We start from the raw sequence: 23,291 nt of genomic DNA, 5'->3' as shown, positions 1-23,291 counted from the left end.
TGAACAGCACTGCAGACAGAAAAAAATGTGCTGGCAGTGCAAGGACTGAGGAAAAGCTCTTTCAGAAATGAGCAGGAGTGGAACAAAGAGCAGAAATCAGCTGAAATCCTCTTCACAGAACAATAATCCAGGGCAACTGAGACAGAGCTCCTCCAAACAGAGCTTTGGTTTGTTTTTGAGGGCTTTATTGGAATGTGAATTAAGGTATTTCACTTGGCTGTGAAAGATTCTGAGATCACCACCATCGCTCCTGAGCGTGAAATAATCTGTTCATTAAATAGCAAAAAACCCCTAGTTTTAAATAGAACCAACTCCATCAGCATTTCTAATCTTGTTTTCCCTCACTGCAAAAGTTCTCTTCACCCAGTGAATTCATGAAAAGCTCCTCTGCTTCCTGAAGAGCACTTAGCCCCTGACACGCTCCATAAATCCCTGAACCGAAATAATTCCCAACCACTCACACATCAACATCAGCAAAAACACAGATCAAGAAGAGCCTCACCCAGACCAATTCTGGCATTTAGTGCCAAATTCAGAGCAATCCATCATTCATTTAAATAATTCAGACTAGCTGGGGGCAGTGCCAGGTCGAATCCTGAAAGTCAAGCAAGCTCGCTTTCAGTTTTGCTTCCAGCAGTGCCAGGTGGAAGTGGCTCAGGCACAAGGTTTTTCCATTCTCAGGGGCTGCCACAGCCTCCCCCGGCCCTGTTCATTTGTGATTTTCATTTTTCACCTCATTTTCCTCACTTAGGACAACATTTTGCACGGGGAGAAGCAGCCAGCTCTCTCCACAGTTCACATTCCAGGGCAGATCCAGCAGCGTTTTAAAGCCCTGACACGAATCTTGAAGGCACAAACACAGCTCATATTTTTAGACTAAATCCTTATATGTTCTCCAAGTATGTTGCTAGAATGGAAAGAGGCTTTTCCCAGGGACAGGACAAGGGGGAATGTCCTTAAACTGAAAGTGAGCAGGTTTGGATGGGATATTAGGAAGGAAATCTTCCCTGGGAGGGAGGGGTGGCCCTGGCACTGGGTGCCCAGACAAGTTGGAAGTGCCCAAGGTCAGGCTGGACGGGGCATGGAGCCCACAGCAGGGGGCTGGAACAGGGTGGTCTTTAAGGTCCCTTCCAACCCAAACCATTCTGTGAATTTATTAAATTCTTTCAAGCTCTGCCAGACAAGCTTTCCTAGAAACACTGCTGCCCCTACAAAGCTGCACTTGATACATATAAATACATAGATAGATAGATAGACGTACAAATAGACATTTGTAGCACACAGAGCATCCCTCAGCCCATCTCCTACTCCAGCAAGCTCCGGCAAGCAGCGAGGAGAGCAAACCACCCCTGAACTAACATTTCCCACCACAGCGACCACCTCGCTGTCCCCTCCTCCTCCTCCTCCTCCCCCTGCCTGCGACAGTGGGAATCCCCAAACCCCAAACCCCTGCCCGCCACCAACCCCCACAACCAACCCGCAGCCCCATCCATCCCCGTGGCTCCGCGGGGCCGCCATGCTCGTCCCCGTTACCACGGCAACCGCCGCACATAAAAATAGACATTTGTAGCACACAGAGCATCCCTCAGCCCATCTCCTACTCCAGCAAGCTCCGGCAAGCAGCGAGGAGAGGAAACCACCCCTGAACTAACATTTCCCACCACAGCGACCACCTCGCTGTCCCCTCCTCCTCCTCCTCCTCCCCCTGCCTGCGACAGTGGGAATCCCCAAACCCCAAACCCCTGCCCGCCACCAACCCCCACAACCAACCCGCAGCCCCATCCATCCCCGTGGCTCCGCGGGGCCGCCATGCTCGTCCCCGTTACCACGGCAACCGCCGCATCCCCGCGCGCCGCCGCCGCTCTACCTGCGCCTCGCCGGTGCAGAACACCTTGCCGCCGACGCGGAGGCAGACGCGCTCCTCGGGGTGCGGCTGGCGGGCGCAGAAGGTGAAGGAGCAGCGGGAGCGGTGCAGCCTCCGCACGGTGCTGCGGACGAGCGCGGCCGAGCGCGGCCCCCAGCGCGCCCACAGGTACAGGTAGCACAGCGTGATCAGCATGGCGGGCGCGCGGTCACGCCCGCCGCCCCCGCCCCCAGCGCTCGCCGCGGCCAATGGCAGCGCCGTGCGTCAGGGAGGGCGGGCGGCGGTCCCAGCGCTGATTGGCTGGCCGGGGCTGGCGCGCGCGGCGCCCCGCCCCTTTTGCGTCTCCGCCCTCCTCCCCTCAGCGCTCGGCCGTGAGGCCGCTGCCTTCCCCTCACGCTGAGGGGAACGCGGAGTGCCGCGGTGAAAGGAGGTGTGGAAGGAATAAAGAGCGCTCAAAATCGTCAAAAGCGGCTCGGGGCGTTTTGTTTTGCAGCGGGTAGATTGTAGGCGTGTTCTGGAGGAGGAAGAGGAGGAGGAGCAGGCGAGCTCGTCTCGTCGCCGGCGCCGCGACTCGGCTTCTGTGGGAATGGCAGAAGGGTTTTGGTGAAAAGGGACTTAAAGCTCGTCCAGCTCCGCCCCCTGCCATGGCAGGGACACCTTCCACTGTGCCAGGCTGCTCCAGCCCCAGTGTCCAACCTGGCCTTGGGCACTGCCAGGGATCCAGGGGCAGCCACAGCTGCTCTGGCAATTCTATTCCAGGGCTTCCCCAACCTCACAGGGAGGAAATTGTTCCTAATGTCTGATCTAAACTTGTAATTTTTCAGTGGGAAGCCATTCCCTGGGTGCTGTCCCTGCATGCCCTGGAAATTGTCTCTCTCCAGCTTTCCTGGGGCTCCTGCAGGCCCTGCAAGGCCACCCTGAGCTCAGCCCAAAGCTTCTCCTGTGCAGGTGAACAATGCCAGCTGTGCCAGCCTTTCCTGCCAGCAGAGCTGCTCCATCCCTCTGCTCATCCTGGAGCCTCCTCTGGGCTCTCTGCAGCAGCTCCAGCTCCTCCTGTGCTGGGCCAGGGCTGGGGCAGCTCTGCAGGTGGGCTCTCACCTGAGGGGGCACAGGAGCAGAATTCCCCCCTCACCTGCTGCTCCCACAGGTTGTGATGGAGCCCAGGATAAATCTTCTGCTTCTCCAAAGCTCAAAGTGTCCTGATGGACAACAGGCAAGTATCTCATCTTCCTCAGAGATGACTTGACGCTGCTACCTGACCTTACTCCCAGATTTATGGTACCCTAAAGGCACAGTATTCCCTTTTGTATCCCACTCAGGACCAGGAGAAGGCACCTGTCTCCAGTTCCCATTCCGGTAGCCACCAAAGCCACAAATGGATTTATTTATTTCCAGCCAGAAATGCATTTAAATCAAATTTATTGCATTCACCAAATGAGAAAGGGCTGAACACTGATATCAGAGTGAGGAGCAGCCTGTCAGGGAATCAAAGTGTAGGATTTGCACCTGCCCTGTGAGCTGCAAACACAAATTGCTCCTCCAGAATACACAACAGACAGCAAATTATCCTTTACTCCTCCAATATATCTATGCACAAAAGTTATCAAACACTTTCTGTATTTTATAAGGAAAGGAATCACAACAACAGCTCTGGGAAAGGAGGGTGTGGATCAGTCTGATCCTAGCAGGTATTTGGTGTGTGAGTGAAAAGAGAATATTATAAAAATATGCAAAATGCAAGGCTACAAGGTAGGCAACACCTACCTTGACAGATACATGACATTTGTTTCCTGAACAAGTTGGGCAGGAAGCCACAACCTTTTTTTTATTATTCTGAACTCAAGGTCTTGTCCTGCACTTGGAAATTCAGTGCAATGGGTATTCTAAAATAACAATTTTTCCCTAGGTGTATCTCTAGCTGGCTCTGTAGATAAACAAGGAACAAATTGGCTCTGCTCTCACATTTCAAGCGAAAGGAGGAGAGGAAATGGTTTTAAGTCATGCCAGGGGATGTTCAGGAAATGTTTTTTCCCTGGCAGAGTGGTCAGGCCTTGGGCTGAGCTGCCCAGGGAAGTTTGGAGTCACTGGAATTGTCCCAGAGGAGTCTGGATGTGACCCTTGGGGACAGGGTTTGGGGTGATCCTGGAGGGCTCTTCCAGCCCTGAGCATCCTGTGACTCTGGCCTTGAACACCTCCAGGGATGGCACATAATATTTCCACAACTCGTGGCACAAACAGATTACAGTTTCAGCTGTTAGGCCAAATATTTTAAATTTTATTTAAAAATTTAAAAATATTTTAATATTTTTCACCTCAAGCTTCAGGAACTGCAACCTCGTGCTGCTGCCGTATCCTGCCCTGCACGAGAGGAACAAATCTCCAGTGCCCCTCACACTGCTTCTTTGTGGGGCTTCATCTTGTGCAGGAAGTCCAAACACTCGCCTGGGCACCTCAAAAGAAAGAAAAGAATCTCCAAAGCGAGCTCTCAGCTCTGGAATTCACTTTCCCTGCCTCTGCTCTTTGTGAAACCTTTCCACAGCAGGAAGGGGCCGTGCTTCACATCCTGCTCTGCCATCGACTGCCCTCAGCTCCACAATGAGCATTTCTTGATTTCTGAGCTTCCCCTACCCTGGAAAAGGTCATGAGGAAATGAGAAAACTGAATCAAAGCCTCACCATGCAAGGGAATCTAAAGCAGAGCAGGCAAAACCAGTCCCTGTTTCAAGACAAGCTCCTGCCATGCTGGTGCAAATTAATTTAGAGCTGTGAGGCTGCTGGAGGTTTTCTAGTTTCTGTTATGGTGTAACTTCAACTTCATCATGACAAGCTTTGACCAAAGAGTTCAGAATTTTAGACGAGCTTTAACTAAAAAGTTCAGAATTTTATGACAAGCTTTGACTAAAAAATTCTGAATTGTATGACAAGCTTTGACTAAAATGTTGAAAATTCATTACAAGCTTTCACCAAAATGTTCAGAATTTTAAACAAGCTTTGACCAAAATGTTCAGAATTTTGTGACAAGCTTTCACCAAAATGTTCAGAATTTTAAACAAGCTTTGACCAAAATGTTCAGAATTTTGTGACAAGCTTTCACCAAAATGTTCAGAATTTTAAACAAGCTTTGACCAAAAAGTTCAGAATTTTGTGACAAGCTTTGACTAAAATGTTCAGAATTTTAAACAAGCTTTGACCAAAAAGTTCAGAATTTTATCACAAGCTTTGACTAAAAAGTTCAGAATTTTGTGACAAGCTTTGACCAAAAAGTTCAGAATTTTAAACAAGCTTTGACTAAAAAGTTCAGAGTTTTAGACAAGCTTTGACCAAAAAGTTCAGAATTTTAAACAAGATTTGACCAAAAAGTTCAGAATTTTGTGACAAGCTTTTACTAAAAAGTTCAGAATTTTAGATTGGGAAAACATTCTGTTGTTGTTATTACTTTTATTATTCAACCAAGGCATTGCATGCACCAGGAATCTACTGAAACAGGTTTTCTAAAATAAAATAAAGTAACCATGTCAGTCAGCTCCTCTTTACAGAGGGTGGAAGGAAACCTTGATAAAAACAGGGAGTAATCTCAGCCCTCAAACCTCCCAGCTCCACTGTGTAACCTTGGAGTAGCTGAGCTGCTCTTTTCACTTTACAGGAATATTTTGAGGCTTTGCTGTGCTTTGTGACCAGCTGGTTCCTTCTTCTGCTCCTTAAAAGCTTTTCCAAGGATTTCTCTGGGAGGAGCTTTGCCTGCTATCAGTGTCTGTGGTTTTTTGTTTAATATCAGATATTGTTCAAAACTATAAATGCATCCAGGTTCCCCAAATATACCAATTTATGTTGGTAATAATTTATTAATTGGCATTTATTCTTGCAAATGCACAATTGCCTCCATGAGAAAACTGCATAAAACTCATTTCTCATAAAGATCAAATTCTCTTTTAATTAACACCAAATGATTAGCACTGGGCTCATCTTTCTGTAGAAGTTGAATCTGTCAAAGTTATTCCCAGGTAATGTCAGAGATCTGAATAGTTACTCTGACTGCTTGGAAATCTTTTCTGATTCTGTGTTCTTCACCAAACATCAAAATTAAGCACCTTACATTAAAATTACTGCAAAATGGATCCTGATTTTGCAGTAAAATGTAAAATATTTCCACAAAAATGCAAATTAATGTTGTGTGGTTTGCTTGATTAGTACTATAATGTAATATTCACATTTTTTCTAAAAGTATTATATTTGCTCAACATTGCAGCTTCATCACCAAAGTTATATTTTCAATAATTCTGTAATAAATTTGGTCTTGCAGAGCTTTATCAAGAGATTTAATTGAGAATAACTTTGCATTTTCTGAGTGTTACATCCCAGCAGTTTAGGCTCTAGTCCTGCACTAATATCCGTGCTGGCAGAGGAATAAATCAATTATCCTCACATCCAGATCTGATTGCAAGATCACAGAGATCAATTCTCCAATACAAAGTTCCCTTTCAACTCTCAAGTTAAATCAGGACTAAACAAAACTGAGCTGCTGAAATTAAATATGCGGAGGTCAGCCTGTAATTTAGCAAGATATTTAATTACACTGCAGGTCACTTAAGTTTGCTATTTTTCCTCAGTACCTGTGCTATTATTTAACAAATATTTTGGATTTTTAATATTATCCACTGTGTTCTTTGTTCTATTAATTGTAGTGATTTTGGTGCAGAAATGTTCAAAGGGATGGAGACTGTGCAGGTATTTTTTATTTGTAATAGGGCACTATTGATTTCTTTACAACTTCACAGATATCACAAGGTATTTAAACGTGGCAGGGAGTAGATTTAGACTGAAGGGGCCCAATTCACACTAAATAATCTGTGGTCAATAAATAAAATTATTTTTCCATCTCTGGGAAGAATGTTTAATGTGAACTTGGACTTTTATTTTAGGACAGGATGTGGATGAGTTCTTCCAGGACATGCAAAAATGCATTTACAGAGTGTATTTAATAAAGAGCAAATCCTGATTCTGCAATAATCCTGAGAATTCTGTAAATTCACATTCAGCAAAACAGCACCAGAAAGATAAATAGGATAAACATGTTCTATCCCATGGGATTTGCTAAAAACAAAATCCCATGTCCCTGGAACCTCCAAGGTGCAAGCCTGTCCTACCTTTGAACTCGTCTTGGTTTGGAAAGCCAGGTGTCTGCTGAGGAAGGCAGGAGCTCCCCTGAAATGGAGAATATAAACCCCCTCACTCCTAATTACTACAAATTTGAAATTAAGGGGCTCTCAGGCAAAAATATGGGAGCAGGAATAACAGTTCTGTATTAGGGAAGAAAATAAAAAAGATAAAATAAACAGTGCAGCAAATCAAAACAACACTGCCAGAGCCAGAACATGACCTGGCACCCTGGGGGTCAGGGTGGTGGCACAGTGCCATTGGAATTGTGGCTCAGCCCTCCTGGAATGTCAGCTGTGGTTCTGCTGGAGCAGGGATCCAGGAGAAAGATGTAGTCTGCATTTCCATTGAAATTTCATTTTCACGTGCATTGATTGCGAGGCTGAATATGAAATGTAATGCACAGCTCCAAAATAACCCAAATAAAACACACTGAACAAATAACCCAAACAAAACACACTGAACAAATAACCCAAACAAAACACACTGAAATTAGGCAAGGAATTATTTCAAATGTTGTTTATTGGCTCCATTATATATTATATAATAATAAAATTATTTTAGCAGAATATATTTATTCTGCTGAAAATGCTGAATGCCCAGCTGTCCTCACCCATTTCAATTTCAAATGTTGTTTATTGGCTCCCTGGGATATATTTATTCTGCTAAAAATGCTGAATGCCCAGCTGTCCTCACCCATTTCCAGAAGAACCCACAGGTTCTGCCCAACATTTGTGATATTTTCTGGGCTTCTGCCATTCTCTTCTTATCAGATTTCCCCCCTGCAATCTTTTTCCAGCCAGAAAAAAAAAGTCATCCTTGATTAAAACCCACAATTTAATTTAATTCAATACCACATTAAAACTTGCATTATGTGGCACCTTCCCCACAATGTTTTTCATGCTCAGTTTCTCAGCACTTGCCTTGCTACCAGCACCTCTAAATACCTCAAGGATTAAATATTTGCCCCCACACGGTTTAATATTTTTTTATTTTTAATGTGCCTTAAGTCCAACCCAAACTGCCATGAGACAAAGCAAATGCAGAATTTCAGATTTTGGACCTTTCCTGCACCTCTGGTGGTTGTGAGATGAATATTTGTGATATTTTCTGGGCTTCTGCCATTCTCTTCTTATCAGATTTCCCCCCTGCAATCTTTTTCCAGCCAGAAAAAAGCCTTGATTAAAACACACCATTTAATTTAATTCAATACCACATTAAAACTTGCATTATGTGGCACCTTCCCCACAATGTTTTTCATTCTCAGCACTTGCCTTGCTACCAGCACCTCTAAATACCTCAAGGATTAAATATTTGCCCCCACACGGTTTAATATTTTTTTATTTTTAATGTGCCTTAAGTCCAACCCAAACTGCCATGAGACAAAGCAAATGCAGAATTTCAGATTTTGGACCTTTCCTGCACCTCTGGTGGTTGTGAGATGAGGTCAGAGAGTTTTCAGGAGCCCTGGGAGTTTGTGCCAGCTCCTCCTCTCAGTCAGGTACTGGCAAACAAAGGAGTGGCACACATTTTAAATCTGCCAAAATTAAGATTCCAAATGAATAAACCTATTAGAATGAAGGATTTTTTGGAAGATCTCCACTTGCAAACTCACAAGAGGATCATTAATTAAATCTACACCACGAGACAAAATCCTGTCACATAGGGAATGACAGGAATGACTTGAAATTGAAACCTCAGAGTGACAAAGGAAAATTCAGCTATTAGATTAATCTCCAGTTCTCCATTTCCAAACACATGGCACCAAAACACAGATAATTTAAGGTATTTCACAAGATATCCTAAAATAATTTTACTTATTTAAAACTTTATTTAATTTTGTTTCATTAATTTAAAATTTATTTAATTTATTTAATTTATATTTTTATTTGCTTTATGTAATTAATTTTTTTTTTAATTTTTAGTTTGGTTTCATTTAGTTTATTTTTTAAAATCTATTTATTTTTATTTACTAATAACCCAGCTTCCTCACTATTTAGTGTGCAGCAAAAGCAAACAGAAGAGCAGCCAGGATACTTTCATTTCTCTGTGATGACCCATCACACACCAAAAACGCACTGAGGTCCCTTCCCAGCTCGTTAATAATTAAGAGAAGCCCCAGAGTGAACTGCTGCAGCATCTCTGGCATTGAGCTGCAGACAACTTTCAGTTTCCACTTCTGATTTTTTACCTCATCTGCAATCCCACCCTGAGTCAGAGTGACCTCAGCACCGTCCATCACTTACAGGACAAAGGTGACTCCCCAAAAGGAGTTTAGGCTGAGTTTAGCACTTCAAAGGCAAGGCTGGAAGCAGATGGAATTCTTGGCTCAGGTTTCTGTGCCACAAAACCCTTCCCTTGGGAATTCAGCAGCTGCAGCACTTCCAGGCAGTGCTGCTTTCATTTTCCATTCCCTAAAATGATGGCAGCAAAAAGCAACTTTTTATTCCCTGGTACAGGGATGCCTCCACAAAACCTCTACAATCTCAGATTCCTCTTGTATAAAAAAATCCTAAAAATAATGGCAGCAAAAAGCAGGTTTTTATTCCCTGTACAGAGATGGCTCCACAAAACCTCTACAATCTCAGATTCCTCTTGCATGAAAAATGATAATTAAAAGTTGATTTTCATACAGCAGCCTTGAATTCTGCTTCCTTGAATATCCTTCCTTGAATATCCTTCCTCTGAAGGATACAAACATCCAAGGGAAGCATATCCTTGCGTGCCACAGAAATGTGTTTTTTCTAAATATGACAGAGGATCAATTAAGAGAGAAAAAGGATTAATTAAGAGAGAAAACTACCACAGGATTTTTCCCCCCCGAATGACATTTGTGCAGGGAGAATGACAGCAGAGCAGAACTGAGCAAGGGCAATATTCCCAACAGCAGTTTTCTGAGCTGCAGAGACAAAATCCAGCCAATTCACTGAAATATTTCCTATTTAAGGCTATTTATTCTGCACTGCCTTCATCTCTCAGCTGCTTTTCACCAATAGCACAGCGCCCCAACAAAACTGACTTTGGCAACGCCTCTGGAAGGGAACTGGCAGAAGAAAACTGAATCCTTCCAAAACTTTCTTCTCAGAAAAGGAGAAATTTCCTGAATGGAGAAATACAAAACCCTCCATTCATCCCAGCTGGGTGAAAGCTGACTGGAAATTCAACAGGACTCGGCAAGCAGGACTCTTGAAATTAAACATTTTAGCAACTCAGGCCCACAAGAAAGGTGAACAAAATACACCTGCATAAGATCAGGCAAATATTTTGTTTATAAGGCAGAAATATTTTATGATCTCCACCCACAAATGAAATTGAAGTTCAGAGGAACTTGTTGCATTTTTAATGTTTATAGACCCCTAGCACAGACGTGTCCCAGGATGAACATTTAATATTAATATCAGAGCCTTTTATTTTATATCGGGGGGTCTTGGGTTGTCCTTGCTCCTGTTCTCTCCCTGCCCAGCATAGGGAGATTGAGATGATCCAGTGGAGCTGACAGAATTCCTTATGCTCCAAAGAATTTTGGGATGGTCTGGACAATGCTTCAGAGAACAGCAAAAGTTTATCTGCTTAATTCAAGAGAAATCATGGAATGGTTTGGGTTGGGAGGGACCTTAAAGCTCATCCATGGCAGGGACACCTTCCCTGTGCCAGGCTGCTCCAGCCCCAGTGTCCAGCCTGGCCTTGGGCACTGCCAGGGATCCAGGGGCAGCCACAGCTGCTCTGGCAATTCCATCCCAGCCCCTGCCCACCCTCCCAGAGAGGAAATAGTTCCTAATATCTGATCTAAACCTGTAATTTTTCAATTGGGAGCCATTCCCTGTGTGCTGTCCCTGCATGCCCTGGAAATTGTCTCTCTCCAGCTTTCCTGGGGCTCCTGCAGGCCCTGCAAGGCCACCCTGAGCTCAGCCCAAAGCTTCTCCTGTGCAGGTGAACAATGCCAGCTGTGCCAGCCTTTCCTGCCAGCAGAGCTGCTTCACAATCTTCACAATCCATGTTTTTATTATTCTTCCCTTTCCTGCCAAGATGGAAAGAAGAGAGAGACACAAATTTGGCAGCCTCAGCTCCGTTCTCCTCTTTGGCACAGCCCCATTCCATGGAAACCCAGGCACCTCCCTTATTTCATGGTGATCCCTTCCCTTCCCTTCCCTTCCCTTCCCTTCCCTTCCCTCAGGAATGTGTAAAAGATCATCCATCCCCAACAGGATAAAGGCTGCAGGAGAACCCAAAAAGGTGCATTTAAGTGCAAAACTGAATTTCCATCCCTGGCTTTATTCCAGCAGGGACAAAGCAGTGGACTGAACTTCACCAGCTGTGCCGCTAGTAAGGCAGAAAGGTGAAAATGAGGGCAAATTCTGTTTGTTTTTTGGGGTTTTTTTCCTTTTTTTTACTTAGTTTCCCTTCAGTCTCTGAGAAGAATGGACACCTGATATCCAGGTATGTTTTGTAAAGAAAGGCACCACCATTCAGTCATGTGGGGGACATTTTTCCCTCAACACGTAAGGCAAAATTTATATAAATCTACATTAAAAACCTCCTCTTCTCTTTGCAGAGCTGTGTATCTTCTCATCACAGTCACAGGCAAGACCAATTCCCCAAAATTTTAGCCCCAGATTCCATATTTTAGCCCCCAAACCCCTCTATTGCCTGGTTTGATTTTGCTCCCAGAGGCAATTTCTGAAGTGTGGCCAAGCTGAAGGAAACGCAGCACGGTGTCTCTGACAGAAAAACCAAGATTGAGTCTCACCCCTGCAATTTCTCCTTGAACAAAAAGCCCCCCCTGGCCTCCCCATAACTGTGGGGTCTGCAGAGAAATGAAATCCATCCCTGATCCAATCTTTGCCCAAGGTTTACATCCTTTCATTTGTGTTTTCCAGGAGTTTTCCTTGATCCTGAAGGGATTTGGGCGTCCTTGACAAGGCACTGAATTAATCCTTCCATCAAGTGATCCCAAAGGTGGCCTTCACTCATTGGCAGCTCAGAATTCCAGGTGAAATTCTCTCTCAGGAAGCAAAAAGGGTGGAAAATACACAGGAAAAAAAAAGATTGCAGTCAATACTTCAATGTCTGGAATGGATTAGAGGAGTGACAAAAGGGTAAACACATCTCTGTGGCTGCTGGTCATCAAATCATGATTTAATGGAAATTAAATCATTAATGAAAGTGAAAATTAATAAAAGGACAGGATCATGGCAGGGCCGAGAAGCAACAGCAAGCAAAACCCCAAAACTTCATTAATGCCTTAAAATTACCACACAAATCAGTGCTGTTCTAATTTCGACACAAATTCATTTTCACACAAGGCCCCCACGTGCCAATACAGCTAAAATTCAGTATTTCAATGTGAAATGTTGAAAAGCTTTTTTTTCCTTCAATAAGGAGGTGTTTTAATCCTACCTGGAATACTGAACAAGATTTTTCCTCCAAGTTCAGGCAGAAAAACCCAACCAGCTACAGATTTATATTTACACCAAAGTGATTGTTACCAAGTCTTAAAACATTCCAGAGCAGCTGATGATCATTTTGACAGATTTTTAAAGAATTGGCATAAGCTTTTCCAGGCAAATTCTCAAAAATATATTATCTTTTAATGAAATAATAACAGTTTAACAAAATTCTGTGCTGAAATTGGTTACAGGCTTAATAAATAATGAGGTTCTATTCACTGGGTTTTAAAATAGACCTAAATAACATTGAGTCCTGGAGATAACTGTATTTGTGACATTTGGGAGAAGGGAAAAAACCAAAAAAAAGTAAAATTCACTGTTTATAAAACATCTGAACCTCTTAACCTTGGGTTTGAACAGCATGGGTCTGTGAGTTCCTCTATTCCAGCTATTCCCTTGTACTTTGTTGTCAGTATTTTCTTAAAAATAAGTTTAAAAAAGTAATTTCAAAATTTGTTTCAGTAAATCTTCTCAACCCACCTTTATTATTTTTGGTAACTCAGTAAATCTGATATTTTGGGGGGGTGGGGGATCAACAGATTTAGCTGAATAAAGAATTGTGTGAAGGAAAATGGAGCATTTATCACCTCAACCCAGGAGAAACCTCCCAGAACCACAGGAAAACAATGAGGATGGAAAAATCAGCCACATTTTATTAGTGTTTACAAAGGCCAATAATATCTTTACAATGCAAACACTTCCAGTTAACAATGAAAAAAGATCCTCAAGTGTTTGACTGGCAAAACACATTTTCTCTCCCTGAATTCAAAGAGAAATAGAACTAAACTCTGTCTAAAAGCTGCTCTTTTTTCCCCTCTCAGAGAGGAATTCCAAGCAGAAAGCTGCAAATAACACTCTTCAAGCCACTTTTTTAATTTTTAAAGAATAACCACATAAATTATTGGGGCATAATTTTCAGAACAATGCAGGTTATTAAGGATAATAATAATAATAATAATAATAATAATAATAATAATAATAATAATAATAATAAGTTTAATAATAATAATAATAATAATAATAATAATAAGTTTAATTAGAAATTCAAGGGGAAAAAAACTGAAAGAATTTTTATTTTTAGCTTGGAGAGGTTTTAAGTAGTAAAACTCTGTAAGTTTTATTAATCCTTTGTCCAAACAGATTTTAATAACCACTATCTGCTGTTGCAGATCCCTTTTTCAGGGAGGAAGAACATCCTGTTGACTTCACTGATGGGAATATCTCTCAGGGCTGGAATTGCCTCCTCTTGGAATTTCTTCTGCTGCTGCTTTTTTGCAAAGTTATCTGCAAAAGATAAGGAGAACATTTCATGGCTTCCAGGTCCTTTTCTTCTAAGAATATTATGTGATTTTATAATGCAGCACTACAAATTTAGCTGCTTTAATAGAAGAAAACCCACCAGAACTTCCAAGAAATCAAATATTTGAGTTTAAAAAAGGCTTAAAATTTGGGTTTTATGTAAAGGCTTAAAATGTGGGTTTTATTCTCTGCAGAATAAATTCTTCCAGAATTCTCAGTGAAGGATCAAACTTTTCAAAAAGCAATAAAATTACCTGTGATGGTGTGAGTGGAGTTGAGTGGAGCTGTGCTCATCATGTTAATCCCAAAAAGCAAAATATAACCAATTCCCACAGTCACCAGGAGATAAACTGGCAGAGCAACTGCCCAGTACCTGTGGGAAAGGATTTAAAAGTTCACATTTAGTAACAAATGCTTAATAATAAATCATTTTAATGTTGGTATTGTAGCTGCTATGAATTTCTCCAGGAGGAAAAGAAACAACACCTCTGATTATGGATCCTGACTCCACTGGAGCTACTGACAAACCACCAGATAAATTTCTTTAAAAATGTGTTTATTTTTTAATTATGGCCTGAAGTTTACTGTATTTCCACCAGCAAAAGCAAAATGTCACATTTATCTTAAAATATCCCAATATTATTTATTTCATGGCACAACAAAACATTTTCACCATAGCTACATAAAAAAAATGTTTCAGAAACATTACAGCCATTTATCATCAGGGAAAAATTGATTTAATGCAAGGCTATTATTTAAAAATAAAAGGGTTTTTATTTGAAAATAATTAAGATTAAGGAGTTTAATTGGCTGAACTTACTTTTGAGGCCAGTATGTCAGTCCCAGGGAGAAGAGCCAAGTCTCAGGAACATAAGCCCAGATAAGATACAAAACTGCACAACAAAATTAGAAAGTCACAATAAGACTGATGGCGTTTTGGACTTCCTGAATTTTGCTTTTATTTAAACCAAAATACCTCTCTCAAAAGATTGCAGAAAGATAACCAGTCCCTGGTTACACGGGATCAGTTTTATATTTGCTTTAACATTTAATGTCTGATTTCCTACAAAGGTAGACAAGAATTTCTTCCAATTTAAACTGCAGAACAATAAAGAAAAAAACAACAAAACCACCCCCAAACACCTCAATAAAAAGAAGCCAAAGGAATCTGAACAGAGATGATATGAAAGCAGAAAATGATCTCACAGAGGTCATTTAATGGGAAAAATACCGAGTGGAATTGCAGTGTTTGGATGGAACTGTAATGAAATTATTGAAAATCCTTCCTGGTTCTTGCTGGGAGAGGAGCTGAGCCCAACTGCCCGAGGGAGCCAGAGACGCACAGCAGGATCCTGCACCAAAGGGATTTACAGCATCTTTTCTTGTCTTGGAAAAGTGTTTCCTACCTCTCCAACCCCGGATCCCCAGGGAAATGAGGAACCCATCCCACCAGCACAGAAAAGCTGATGGAATCCAAAATATTTTTTATTGCTGTTAACCAGACTGACTTAATTTTTTAATTTTTTTTGCAGTGTTTTGGTGGGGAAGGTGACACCGCAAGCACCTCCGGTGCTCAGTGAGCGTGAGAATGAGCGTGATTGGAGTAAAAAGCGGATGAAAACGGGAGCGCAGCACAGCAGCACTGCGGGGCGATGGGACCGCCTGGGGGATACTCACTGAAGCCAAACCACGAGCCCAGAAAAAGCGCAAAGCCGTAAATCGCCCTTTCCGGCAGCGGGGCCGGCGAGTTCTCAACCATGCCGCGCTCCTCCCTTGAACTTCGCGGGGCGGGCGGAGGAGGGACGCGAGGATGGCGGAGATTTCCCGGGCAGCTCCTTGGGGGCCCTCCCCCACCCCCTTCGCCCTCCAGAGCCTGGGAGGCGGCAGCAGGAGGAGGAGGAGGAGGAGGAGGAGGAGGAGGAAGGGAGGCGCTCCCCAGCCCCGCTCCCGTATCCGGCCACGCGCGCAGGCGCACGGCCCGCCGATTGGCCGCGGCCCGTGACGTCAGAGGGCGGGCGGCCAATGGGCGGTGCGTCCGGCGGGCGGGGCGCGCTGGGGCGGCGGGAGCGGCGGCCGCGCAGCCGGAGCGGATCGGGAATCGGGATCGGGATCGGGAATCGGAGTGGTGCGTGCGCGGTGCGGGATGGATACAGGGAGAGAGGGAGGGACCGGGGGATCCTCGGCCGCCTTCCCCCGCGCCTCGCCCAGCCCGGAACCCCCGCTTGCTGCCCGGTTTGTGCCCGGTACCGTGGCGGGCGCTCCCGGCCCGCCCGGGGCGGAGCGCGGTGCCGGGAGCCTCTCCGGGCTCTTGGAGCACCGGCACGGACAGCGCTGTGCCGGCGGGATAACACACGGGATAAAACACGTGCGAGAGCCCGCGGGTTTCCGGGATGGGATGGCGGCCGAGGGGGGGAGCCCGGGAGCTGCCGGGACGGGGCGGGGTGTTCGGCATCCCGGGATGGAGCCGCGAGTCCTGGGATGGAGCCGCGATTCCCGGGGATGGAGCCGCGAGTCCCGGGGGTGCAGCCGCGATTCCCGGGGATGGAGCCGCGAGTCCCGGGGGTGCAGCCGCGAGTCCCGGGGGTGCAGCCGCGATTCCCGGGCTGCTGCTCCTTGGCCCTGCAGGGAGAAGTGCCCCGGCTTCTGCCGCGGTGCAGATCAGAGTCAGTCGCCGTCGCAGGCTCTCAGCCGGGTTTAGGCTGGCTGTTCTCAGCGTTAAGCTCTGCTTAGCTGCTGCTCGGTTTTGCCCAGCCCGGCACAGCGGGGTTTAGCGGTGCGGTCGTGGCAGGTGGGGCACAGCTGCCGGTGTTGGTGTTTCTCACCCTCCCTTTCTCTCAGGTGATGTGCCATGGCTGATCCTCTCTTCAAATCCGACCTTGTGGCAGCCTTGGCTCTGTTTGCTGGTGATTCATCCTACTTCCAAGGGGTAAGTGGGGTTGGAGCTCCGTGGGAAACTTGCGGGATGTTCCAGGAGGGTTTTGCCCAGATCTGGACCTGGCACAGGGTGCCCAGAGCAGCTGGGGCTGCCCCTGGATCCCTGGAATGTCCAAGGCCAGGTTGGACACTGGGGCTGGAGCAGCCTGGGGAAGATGTCCCTGCCATGGCAGGGGTGGGATGGGATTATGTTTAAGGCCCATTCCAACAAAAATCGTTCTGAGATTCTCTGCTGAGATCTCCAGAGTCATTCCCAGTGCTGATGAACTCAAGCTGCCGTACAGGTCCCTCAGCTGGCCATGGTTCCCTTACAAAAACCCCAAACTGGGGCAGAGCCAGAGCCTGTGTCCCCTGTCAGCAGCAGGGGGGACTGGTGAGGGCAGCTCCTGTCAGCACAGCCTGCCCGAGCTGTCCTGGGGCCATTCCTGGGCTGCTGCAGCTCAGCCTCACACATCAAACCCTGTCCCTGCAGGGCAATCTGCTCCTGCTTTCTTGGGATTTCAGCTCTTGGCCTGTGGCATTTCAGCTCTGGGTTCCTGGGATTTCAGTTCTTGGTTCCTGGCATTTCAGACCCCTGCCATGGCAGGGACAGGATTTTCAGCTCTTGGCCTGTGGCATTTCAGCTCTTGGCCTGTGGCATTTCAGCTCTGGGTTCCTGGGATTTCAGTTCTTGGTTCCTGGCATTTCAGCTCTTGGCCCCTAGAATTCCTGGGTTTTCAGCTCTTGGCTGTGGGATTTCGGCTCTTAACTTGTGGGATTTCAGCTCTTGGCCCCTGGAGTTATTGGGATTTCAGCTCTGTCTTCCTGGGGTTTCAGCTCTGCACAGTTGCTGCAGCTTTGCCCCTTCTTTGTTCTTCCAGTCTCTACCAATTTTACACATTTCTTTGTGCCCAGCAAGGCTCTGTTTATTTAATCCCAGACTGGTTTGGGTTGTGAGGGACCCTAAATCCCATCCAGTGCCACCCCTGCCATGGCAGGGACACCTCCCACTGTGCCAGGCTGCTCCAGCCCCAGTGTCCAACCTGGCCTTGGGCACTGCCAGGGATCCAGGGGCAGCCACAGCTGCTCTGGCAATTCCATCCCAGCCCTGCCCACCCTGCCAGGGAACAATTCCTCATTGCCAAGATCCCATCCATTGCTGCCCTCTGGCACTGGGAGCCATTCCCTGTGTGCTGTGGCTGCAGTTCCTGATGAATTTTCCCTCTCAGTGTCATGGTTTTACATGAGACTCATCTGTGGAAATAATGTAAAAGCTTCTGTGTAATTGGAAGTCTGTAGAACCACTAAAAAGCTGTACATGCCTTTGTGAAAAACACATGTTAAACTAACTAAAATATAGTAAACTAACTAAAATTTTAATAAACGTGACTAAATTAAATTTTAATAAAATTTAGTAAAGCTTTTCCTGGCCTTTCATAACCATTAACCTATGGCCGTTTTTTGAATGGGGATGCAGGTAAATATTCTTTCTTTCTCCAAACAAAATGCTTTCTTTGTTGCTGGATTGACTTTCTTTGTTTGCTATTGGCTGTGCAGTGTAATAAATAGTAAATATGTAAATATATTACATATAATATATAAGTAATATGTTTGTCTTTAGCGTCATGGAACCTTTGGACAGACAGTGCGGCCTAATCCTAAAACAGGTATGGAAACAAAACCAATATTCTTCCATTTCTTGGATCTTTGGATTGCTATTTAATTTTACTTTTCCTTATTTTGCCTGAAAATTGGTTCATTATTATTTTTGAGCAGAAGCATTGCTATGTTCTGTTACCTTGGAGCAATTCTCATCTGTTTCTCGTAATATAACTTAAATATTCAGTAATATTTACATAAATGCAGGCAATGAATGCTGTGAGGATGGAGATTCAAGGCTGGTGGTTTTAGCTGTGTAGGTCTAGAAACAACTTCCATTTTTTGGGGGTTTTTTTGCAGGAAAGGTTTGGAAGTAAGAATTAACCAAAAATTCTCAGTTGTAAAAAAACAGATGGCTCAAATTCAAAACTATATTTTCTACACCACCCCCTGATTTGTGGGAATAAGCAGATAAACTGCTGTGGAAAGTGAATTTTTCTGTGTGGTTTTTTTGGGGTATTTTTTTGTGTGTGTATTTTTTGGTGTGCTTTTTCCTTTTCCTCTCCCTTTTCCTTTTTCTTTTCCCGACTCTCAGGTGAGGCTGCCCTGCTCTGAGGGTACCTGAAGCCACTCCAAATAAACTTTTAATTTCCTCCAGAGGACTTGAAGCCACCTCAATGCCCCCATTTAGTTTTTAATTCCCTTCCATCCCTCCCAGTTCCCTCCATGTTTTGGGAATTGCAGGATGCTTTTAAGAACAAACCCTAATGGTTTTGTGCCCTCTTGCCCTGCTTAATTCAATTATTCCTGTCCACAATAATTCATGGACACAGGTGGAAGAGGCTGATGTTTTCCTGGAAAAGAACATCCCCTTCCAGCCCAGCAAGGAGAGGCTGCATTTATCCATCTTCCTCTTAATTTATCCATTTTTATCTTAATTTATTCATTCAGAACACAGGGATGCAAAACCTTCCAGCAGCTCCCTGTCCATAATTCCATAAAAATCCCCTCTCCAAAACCCCCTCAATTTCCAGGTGAGTTGAGATTCCCTTGCTTTGGTTTGTCGGGAATACAGGCTGGAAATCATCCTGGATTTTAATTATTGGCACTTTGGAAAGCCTGAATTCATCCTTTATTTTCATATTTATTGGTACTTTATAATGTTTGATTTTAATATTTATTGGCACTTTGGAATTCCTGAATTAATCCTTTATTTTCATATTTACTGGTACTTTGAAATAATGATTGATTTTAATATTTTCTGGTACTTTGGAATTCCTTTATTTTAATGCTTATTGGCACTTTGGAATGCCTGAATTCATCCTTTATTTTAATATTTATTGGTACTTTATAATGCCTGAAATAATGATTAAGTTTAATATTTATTGGTACTTTGGAATCCCTGAATTAATCCTTTATTTTAATGTTTATTGGAACTTTGGAATGCCTGAATTGTGCCCTGTAATTCCCAATTTTTTTGCCCTTCCAGGAGTTGATGTCTGTGAGGTGTGGTGCAGTCTGCCCGTGGAAAAATTAAGGGAATTTTGCAATGTGATCAAAATCAGAATCTTTTGGTGTGCACTCTTCACCAGGGAGAGCACTTCCTTTGTGGATGACTTTTGGTGAGTATCCACATTTTCCAAGGAGATTTCCCTCCAAATCTTCCCACTTTTCCAAGGGCATTTCCCTCCAAATCTTCCCACTTTTCCTTGTTCCTGTGAAAATCCCTTGGGAGCTTCCAGTAAGGCTCCAGATGGTGCAGGAATTTTGGAGTTGGTTGAGGTCTGAAGTTCTTGAATCCACAAGGAAAAAAAAAATTCAGATTGATTTTCTGAATTTTGGAATCTTTGGGAATCTGAATTTTGGAATCTTTGGGAGTCTGAGAAGCTGAAATTTGGGGGGTATTTCAGTATTTTTGTAGATGCTGACACTTCAAAAGCAGCAAAACCTTTCCAGCTCCTCTTCTTTTAATTATCGTTATCTTTCTCCTTCCTCCTCTGAAGGGTTGGACGTGAATTTTTAAACATTCTCAGATCTAATCCCTCTAAATATTCATAATTAAGAGCCTGTAACAGCTTGGTGTTTGTCTAAATAATAATTCACTCTGTTTTCCAACAGCTTGGTGTTCCTGGCCTGGAACACGAAGAAAATCTTTGAGTTGAATGTTATGGAAGACCTTGCTGATTTAATTAAAAGAGTTGCTGTAAGTCCTGGATTTTGAATTTCAAATTTCTCCATTTTCAAATATATGTTCATTAAATCTCAGGGTTATATCCTGAATTAGACATTCCTTTTGCTGAAGACATAATTATCAATTATTTGATAATTGGGTTGCAGGGGTTATATCCTGAATTAGACATTTCCTTTTGCTGAAGTGAAGACATAATTATCAATTATTTGATAATTGGGTTGCAGCTTTCCAGAAAGAAATTGTGGCCTAGGCTTTATTCCAGATGGGATAATTTAGGAAATATTTGCAGTCAGAAATGAAGTTGGTGGGTGAATGACTTAAATAAATCTTTTCCCCCTCGTTCAAAAAATGATATTTTAAATTCGCTTTTGCTGACTTAAAAGAGAAACAGAAGAGTGGAGAGGAGGATGTGAGGAATTTGTTCCATTTGTTGTGGATTTTATTTTAAATTTAGGTAATAAAACATTTCTTACTTCATTTCTTGAAATTGTGTGTCCAACCCCAAGCTACATATTTTATTTTGTAAATTCAGGTGTATTTTATTTTATTAATATAGGTATAACATATTTCTTATTTAATTTCTCTTCATTTTCTGGCTTGTCCATCCAAGAGTAAAATGGATTTGGAGGAGCAGATTTTGGGATGTCTCAGCTTTGGGGTTCTTTGGGATTTAGGGCTCAAAGGGGCAGAATTTCCGTAGCAGGAATTCTCTCTTCTCATTTGTTTTTCAACAAAAATCTGGAATGCAGCTGCCTCAGTGATGCTGAATTCCAGCAGAACAGGAAATGTCACTGAGCTGAACCTGAGCAGGCAGAAATTCCAATTATCTCCTCTCAAGAACTGTTTTTTAAATTTTTTTAATATTTTTTTAATCCTTTTTCCAGAACATCCCGCATTTCATCCGCGGCATCTTGAGGATTGGCAGTGGAATAGAAAATGTGAGTTTCTGGAATTGGTTGGGAGATTCCCTGGAACTCCTCAGCCTCAAGGGCCTGGCACAGGCAGAGCTGGGAAATCTCCTGGTCCATCTTTTTATTTACAAAATTATTTTGTAAATAAAAAAATTATTATTTATTTACAAAATGCTAGAACTGAACTCGTTGCATTTTCCAGCTTTGGAAACTGTAAACTTTGGGCTGTGGAGATCCTGAATTTCCCTGGGTTTAATCCCTTTTTTCCCACTTGGAAACAATAACATCAATAATAATAATAACAATAATAATAATAATAACAATAATAATAATAATAATAGCAGCATCAATATAATAAGAAATGTAATAATGACATTAATATAATAACATCACTACAATAACAATAATATTATTGTTTATCAATAATATTATAATGATTATTTCTTAATAATATTAATAAGCAACTCTTATAAATGTTCTTTAAGACTAATAATATAATAACAAATGTAATGACATTAATATAATGACATCACTACAATAACAATAATATTATTGTTTATCAATAATATTATAATGATTATTTCTTAATATTAATAAGCAACTCTTATAAATGTTCTTTAAGACTAATCCTTTTATTCTTTTAACTACATTAGTTATATAAGTAGAATTTCTCATTAAATTGAAAAGTTTTTAAAATAGTTTAAATGCTCAAACTACTGCTGCTAATTTGATAATTTGAGAACTTTGGATTGTTTGAATGTTTGATTCTGATGTTTTTAATGTATTTGACACCCTGATTTGTGTGTTTTCTTAGAATTATCAGTAAATACTGTTACAGTATTTAAAGGCACTTCACCTAATGTAGGTTTTTCTCTGAAATTTAGTGTTGTTTATAGCAGTTGGTGACCTAGAAAATAAATAAAATAAACACTTCAAAAGTTTAATAATGCAGTTTTTAAATCCTCTAGTTTTTACAATCAAAATCTCTTTTTTCAAGAACAGATAAATCACTTTAAAATCTTTACTTGCCATTAATAATAATCTTGTTATTTTTAACATTATAAAGATTATTTTCAGAAATATAAAAAGTAAAAAAAGGATTTCTATTATTAGTAAAGGATTTTTTTTTCAAAGTGTTCTATTAAAATATGAGACTATACAATACAATTATATATTTTCTCCTAGTACTATTAAAAAAAAAAGTAGTAATACTGTACAACAGTATGTTTGTTTTCTGGGGCCAAAGGTAAAATAAAAGCATTGAATTTAAAACCCAGCACTGCAGGAGCAATAGGAAAACCAGAATAAACACAGCTCTGGGTTCCCCAGCTGCTGTATTTTTGAGGACATTCCTGATTTTTTTGTATTATTTTTCAACAGCCATAGGAAGAAGTTTCTAAATCAAATTTTTAGGGGTTTATATTATTATTTTTTAATAATTTCAGTCATCACAAGGAAGTTTGTAAATCAAATTTGAGGGGGGGGTTATATTATTTTTTTAATAATTTCAGTCATCACAGGGAAGTTTCTAAATCAAATTTGAGGGTTTTTCATTATTTCCCAATCATTTCAGAAGCTTCTAAATGGAATTCTACCACTTGAATTCTTCCTGTTGCAAGTCTGGTTTGATTTTGTGCCTGTGCTGTGCTGGACATCTCCAAATATTTGTATTTATTTGCTGTTGCCAGTTTAAAAATCAGCTACAGCCATAGGAAGAAGTTTGTAAATCAAATTTTCATGGGTTTATATTATTATTTTTTTAATAATTTCAGTCATCACAAGGAAGTTTGTAAATCAAATTTGAGGGGGGGGTTATATTATTTTTTTAATAATTTCAGTCATCACAGGGAAGTTTCTAAATCAAATTTGAGGGTTTTTCATTATTTCCCAATCATTTCAGAAGCTTCTAAATGG

General features: G+C 42.4%; 3 protein-coding genes across 6 annotated transcripts in view; 1 reads left to right on the top strand and 2 right to left on the bottom strand.

The window, feature by feature from the left end:
• Positions 1-2,238, bottom strand: part of HLCS (holocarboxylase synthetase) — a 118,804-nt gene extending 116,566 nt beyond the window's left edge. Inside the window, exon 1 of the mRNA XM_039729291.1 lies at positions 1,868-2,238. Coding sequence (XP_039585225.1) covers positions 1,868-2,059 — 192 coding nt within the window. The 5' untranslated portion in view covers positions 2,060-2,238. The remainder of the gene's footprint in view (positions 1-1,867) is intronic.
• Positions 2,239-13,095: 10,857 nt separating this feature from the next.
• Positions 13,096-15,671, bottom strand: LOC120511816 (phosphatidylinositol glycan anchor biosynthesis class P). Its single transcript, XM_039729369.1, has 4 exons — positions 15,441-15,671; positions 14,584-14,656; positions 14,018-14,136; positions 13,096-13,748 (listed from the first exon to the last, which is right to left on the bottom strand). The coding sequence occupies exons 1-4, from the start codon at positions 15,520-15,522 to the stop codon at positions 13,618-13,620; spliced, it is 405 nt and encodes a 134-aa protein (XP_039585303.1). The 5' UTR covers positions 15,523-15,671; the 3' UTR covers positions 13,096-13,617.
• Positions 15,672-15,816: 145 nt separating this feature from the next.
• TTC3 (tetratricopeptide repeat domain 3) overlaps positions 15,817-23,291 on the top strand; it is a 49,778-nt gene continuing 42,303 nt past the window's right edge. For all 4 annotated transcript variants that reach the window (XM_039729358.1, XM_039729360.1, XM_039729359.1 and 1 more), the window contains exons 1-6: positions 15,817-15,888; positions 16,602-16,689; positions 18,298-18,343; positions 19,765-19,897; positions 20,394-20,478; positions 21,351-21,404. In XM_039729358.1, coding sequence (XP_039585292.1) covers positions 16,612-16,689; positions 18,298-18,343; positions 19,765-19,897; positions 20,394-20,478; positions 21,351-21,404 — 396 coding nt within the window. In that variant the 5' untranslated portion in view covers positions 15,817-15,888; positions 16,602-16,611. The remainder of the gene's footprint in view (positions 15,889-16,601; positions 16,690-18,297; positions 18,344-19,764; positions 19,898-20,393; positions 20,479-21,350; positions 21,405-23,291) is intronic.

This window comes from Passer montanus, unplaced genomic scaffold (assembly GCF_014805655.1).
Source record: "Passer montanus isolate IOZ18808 unplaced genomic scaffold, ASM1480565v1 scaffold69, whole genome shotgun sequence".
Classification (NCBI taxonomy): Eukaryota; Metazoa; Chordata; class Aves; order Passeriformes; family Passeridae; genus Passer; species Passer montanus.
The sequence above is the reverse complement of the archived record's forward strand: the minus strand, read 5'-3'. Positions and strand labels throughout refer to the sequence as shown.

Excerpts from the sequence above, each read along its gene's own strand:
- LOC120511816 (XM_039729369.1), bottom strand. The coding sequence starts at position 15,522 with ATGGTTGAGAACTCGCCGGCCCCGCTGCCGGAAAGGGCGATTTACGGC. Across the intron at positions 14,137-14,583 it reads CTGACATACTGGCCTCAAAA|GTACTGGGCAGTTGCTCTGC; the intron begins GTAAGTTCAGCC and ends CCTTTCCCACAG. Across the intron at positions 13,749-14,017 it reads CTCCACTCACACCATCACAG|ATAACTTTGCAAAAAAGCAG; the intron begins GTAATTTTATTG and ends TATCTTTTGCAG.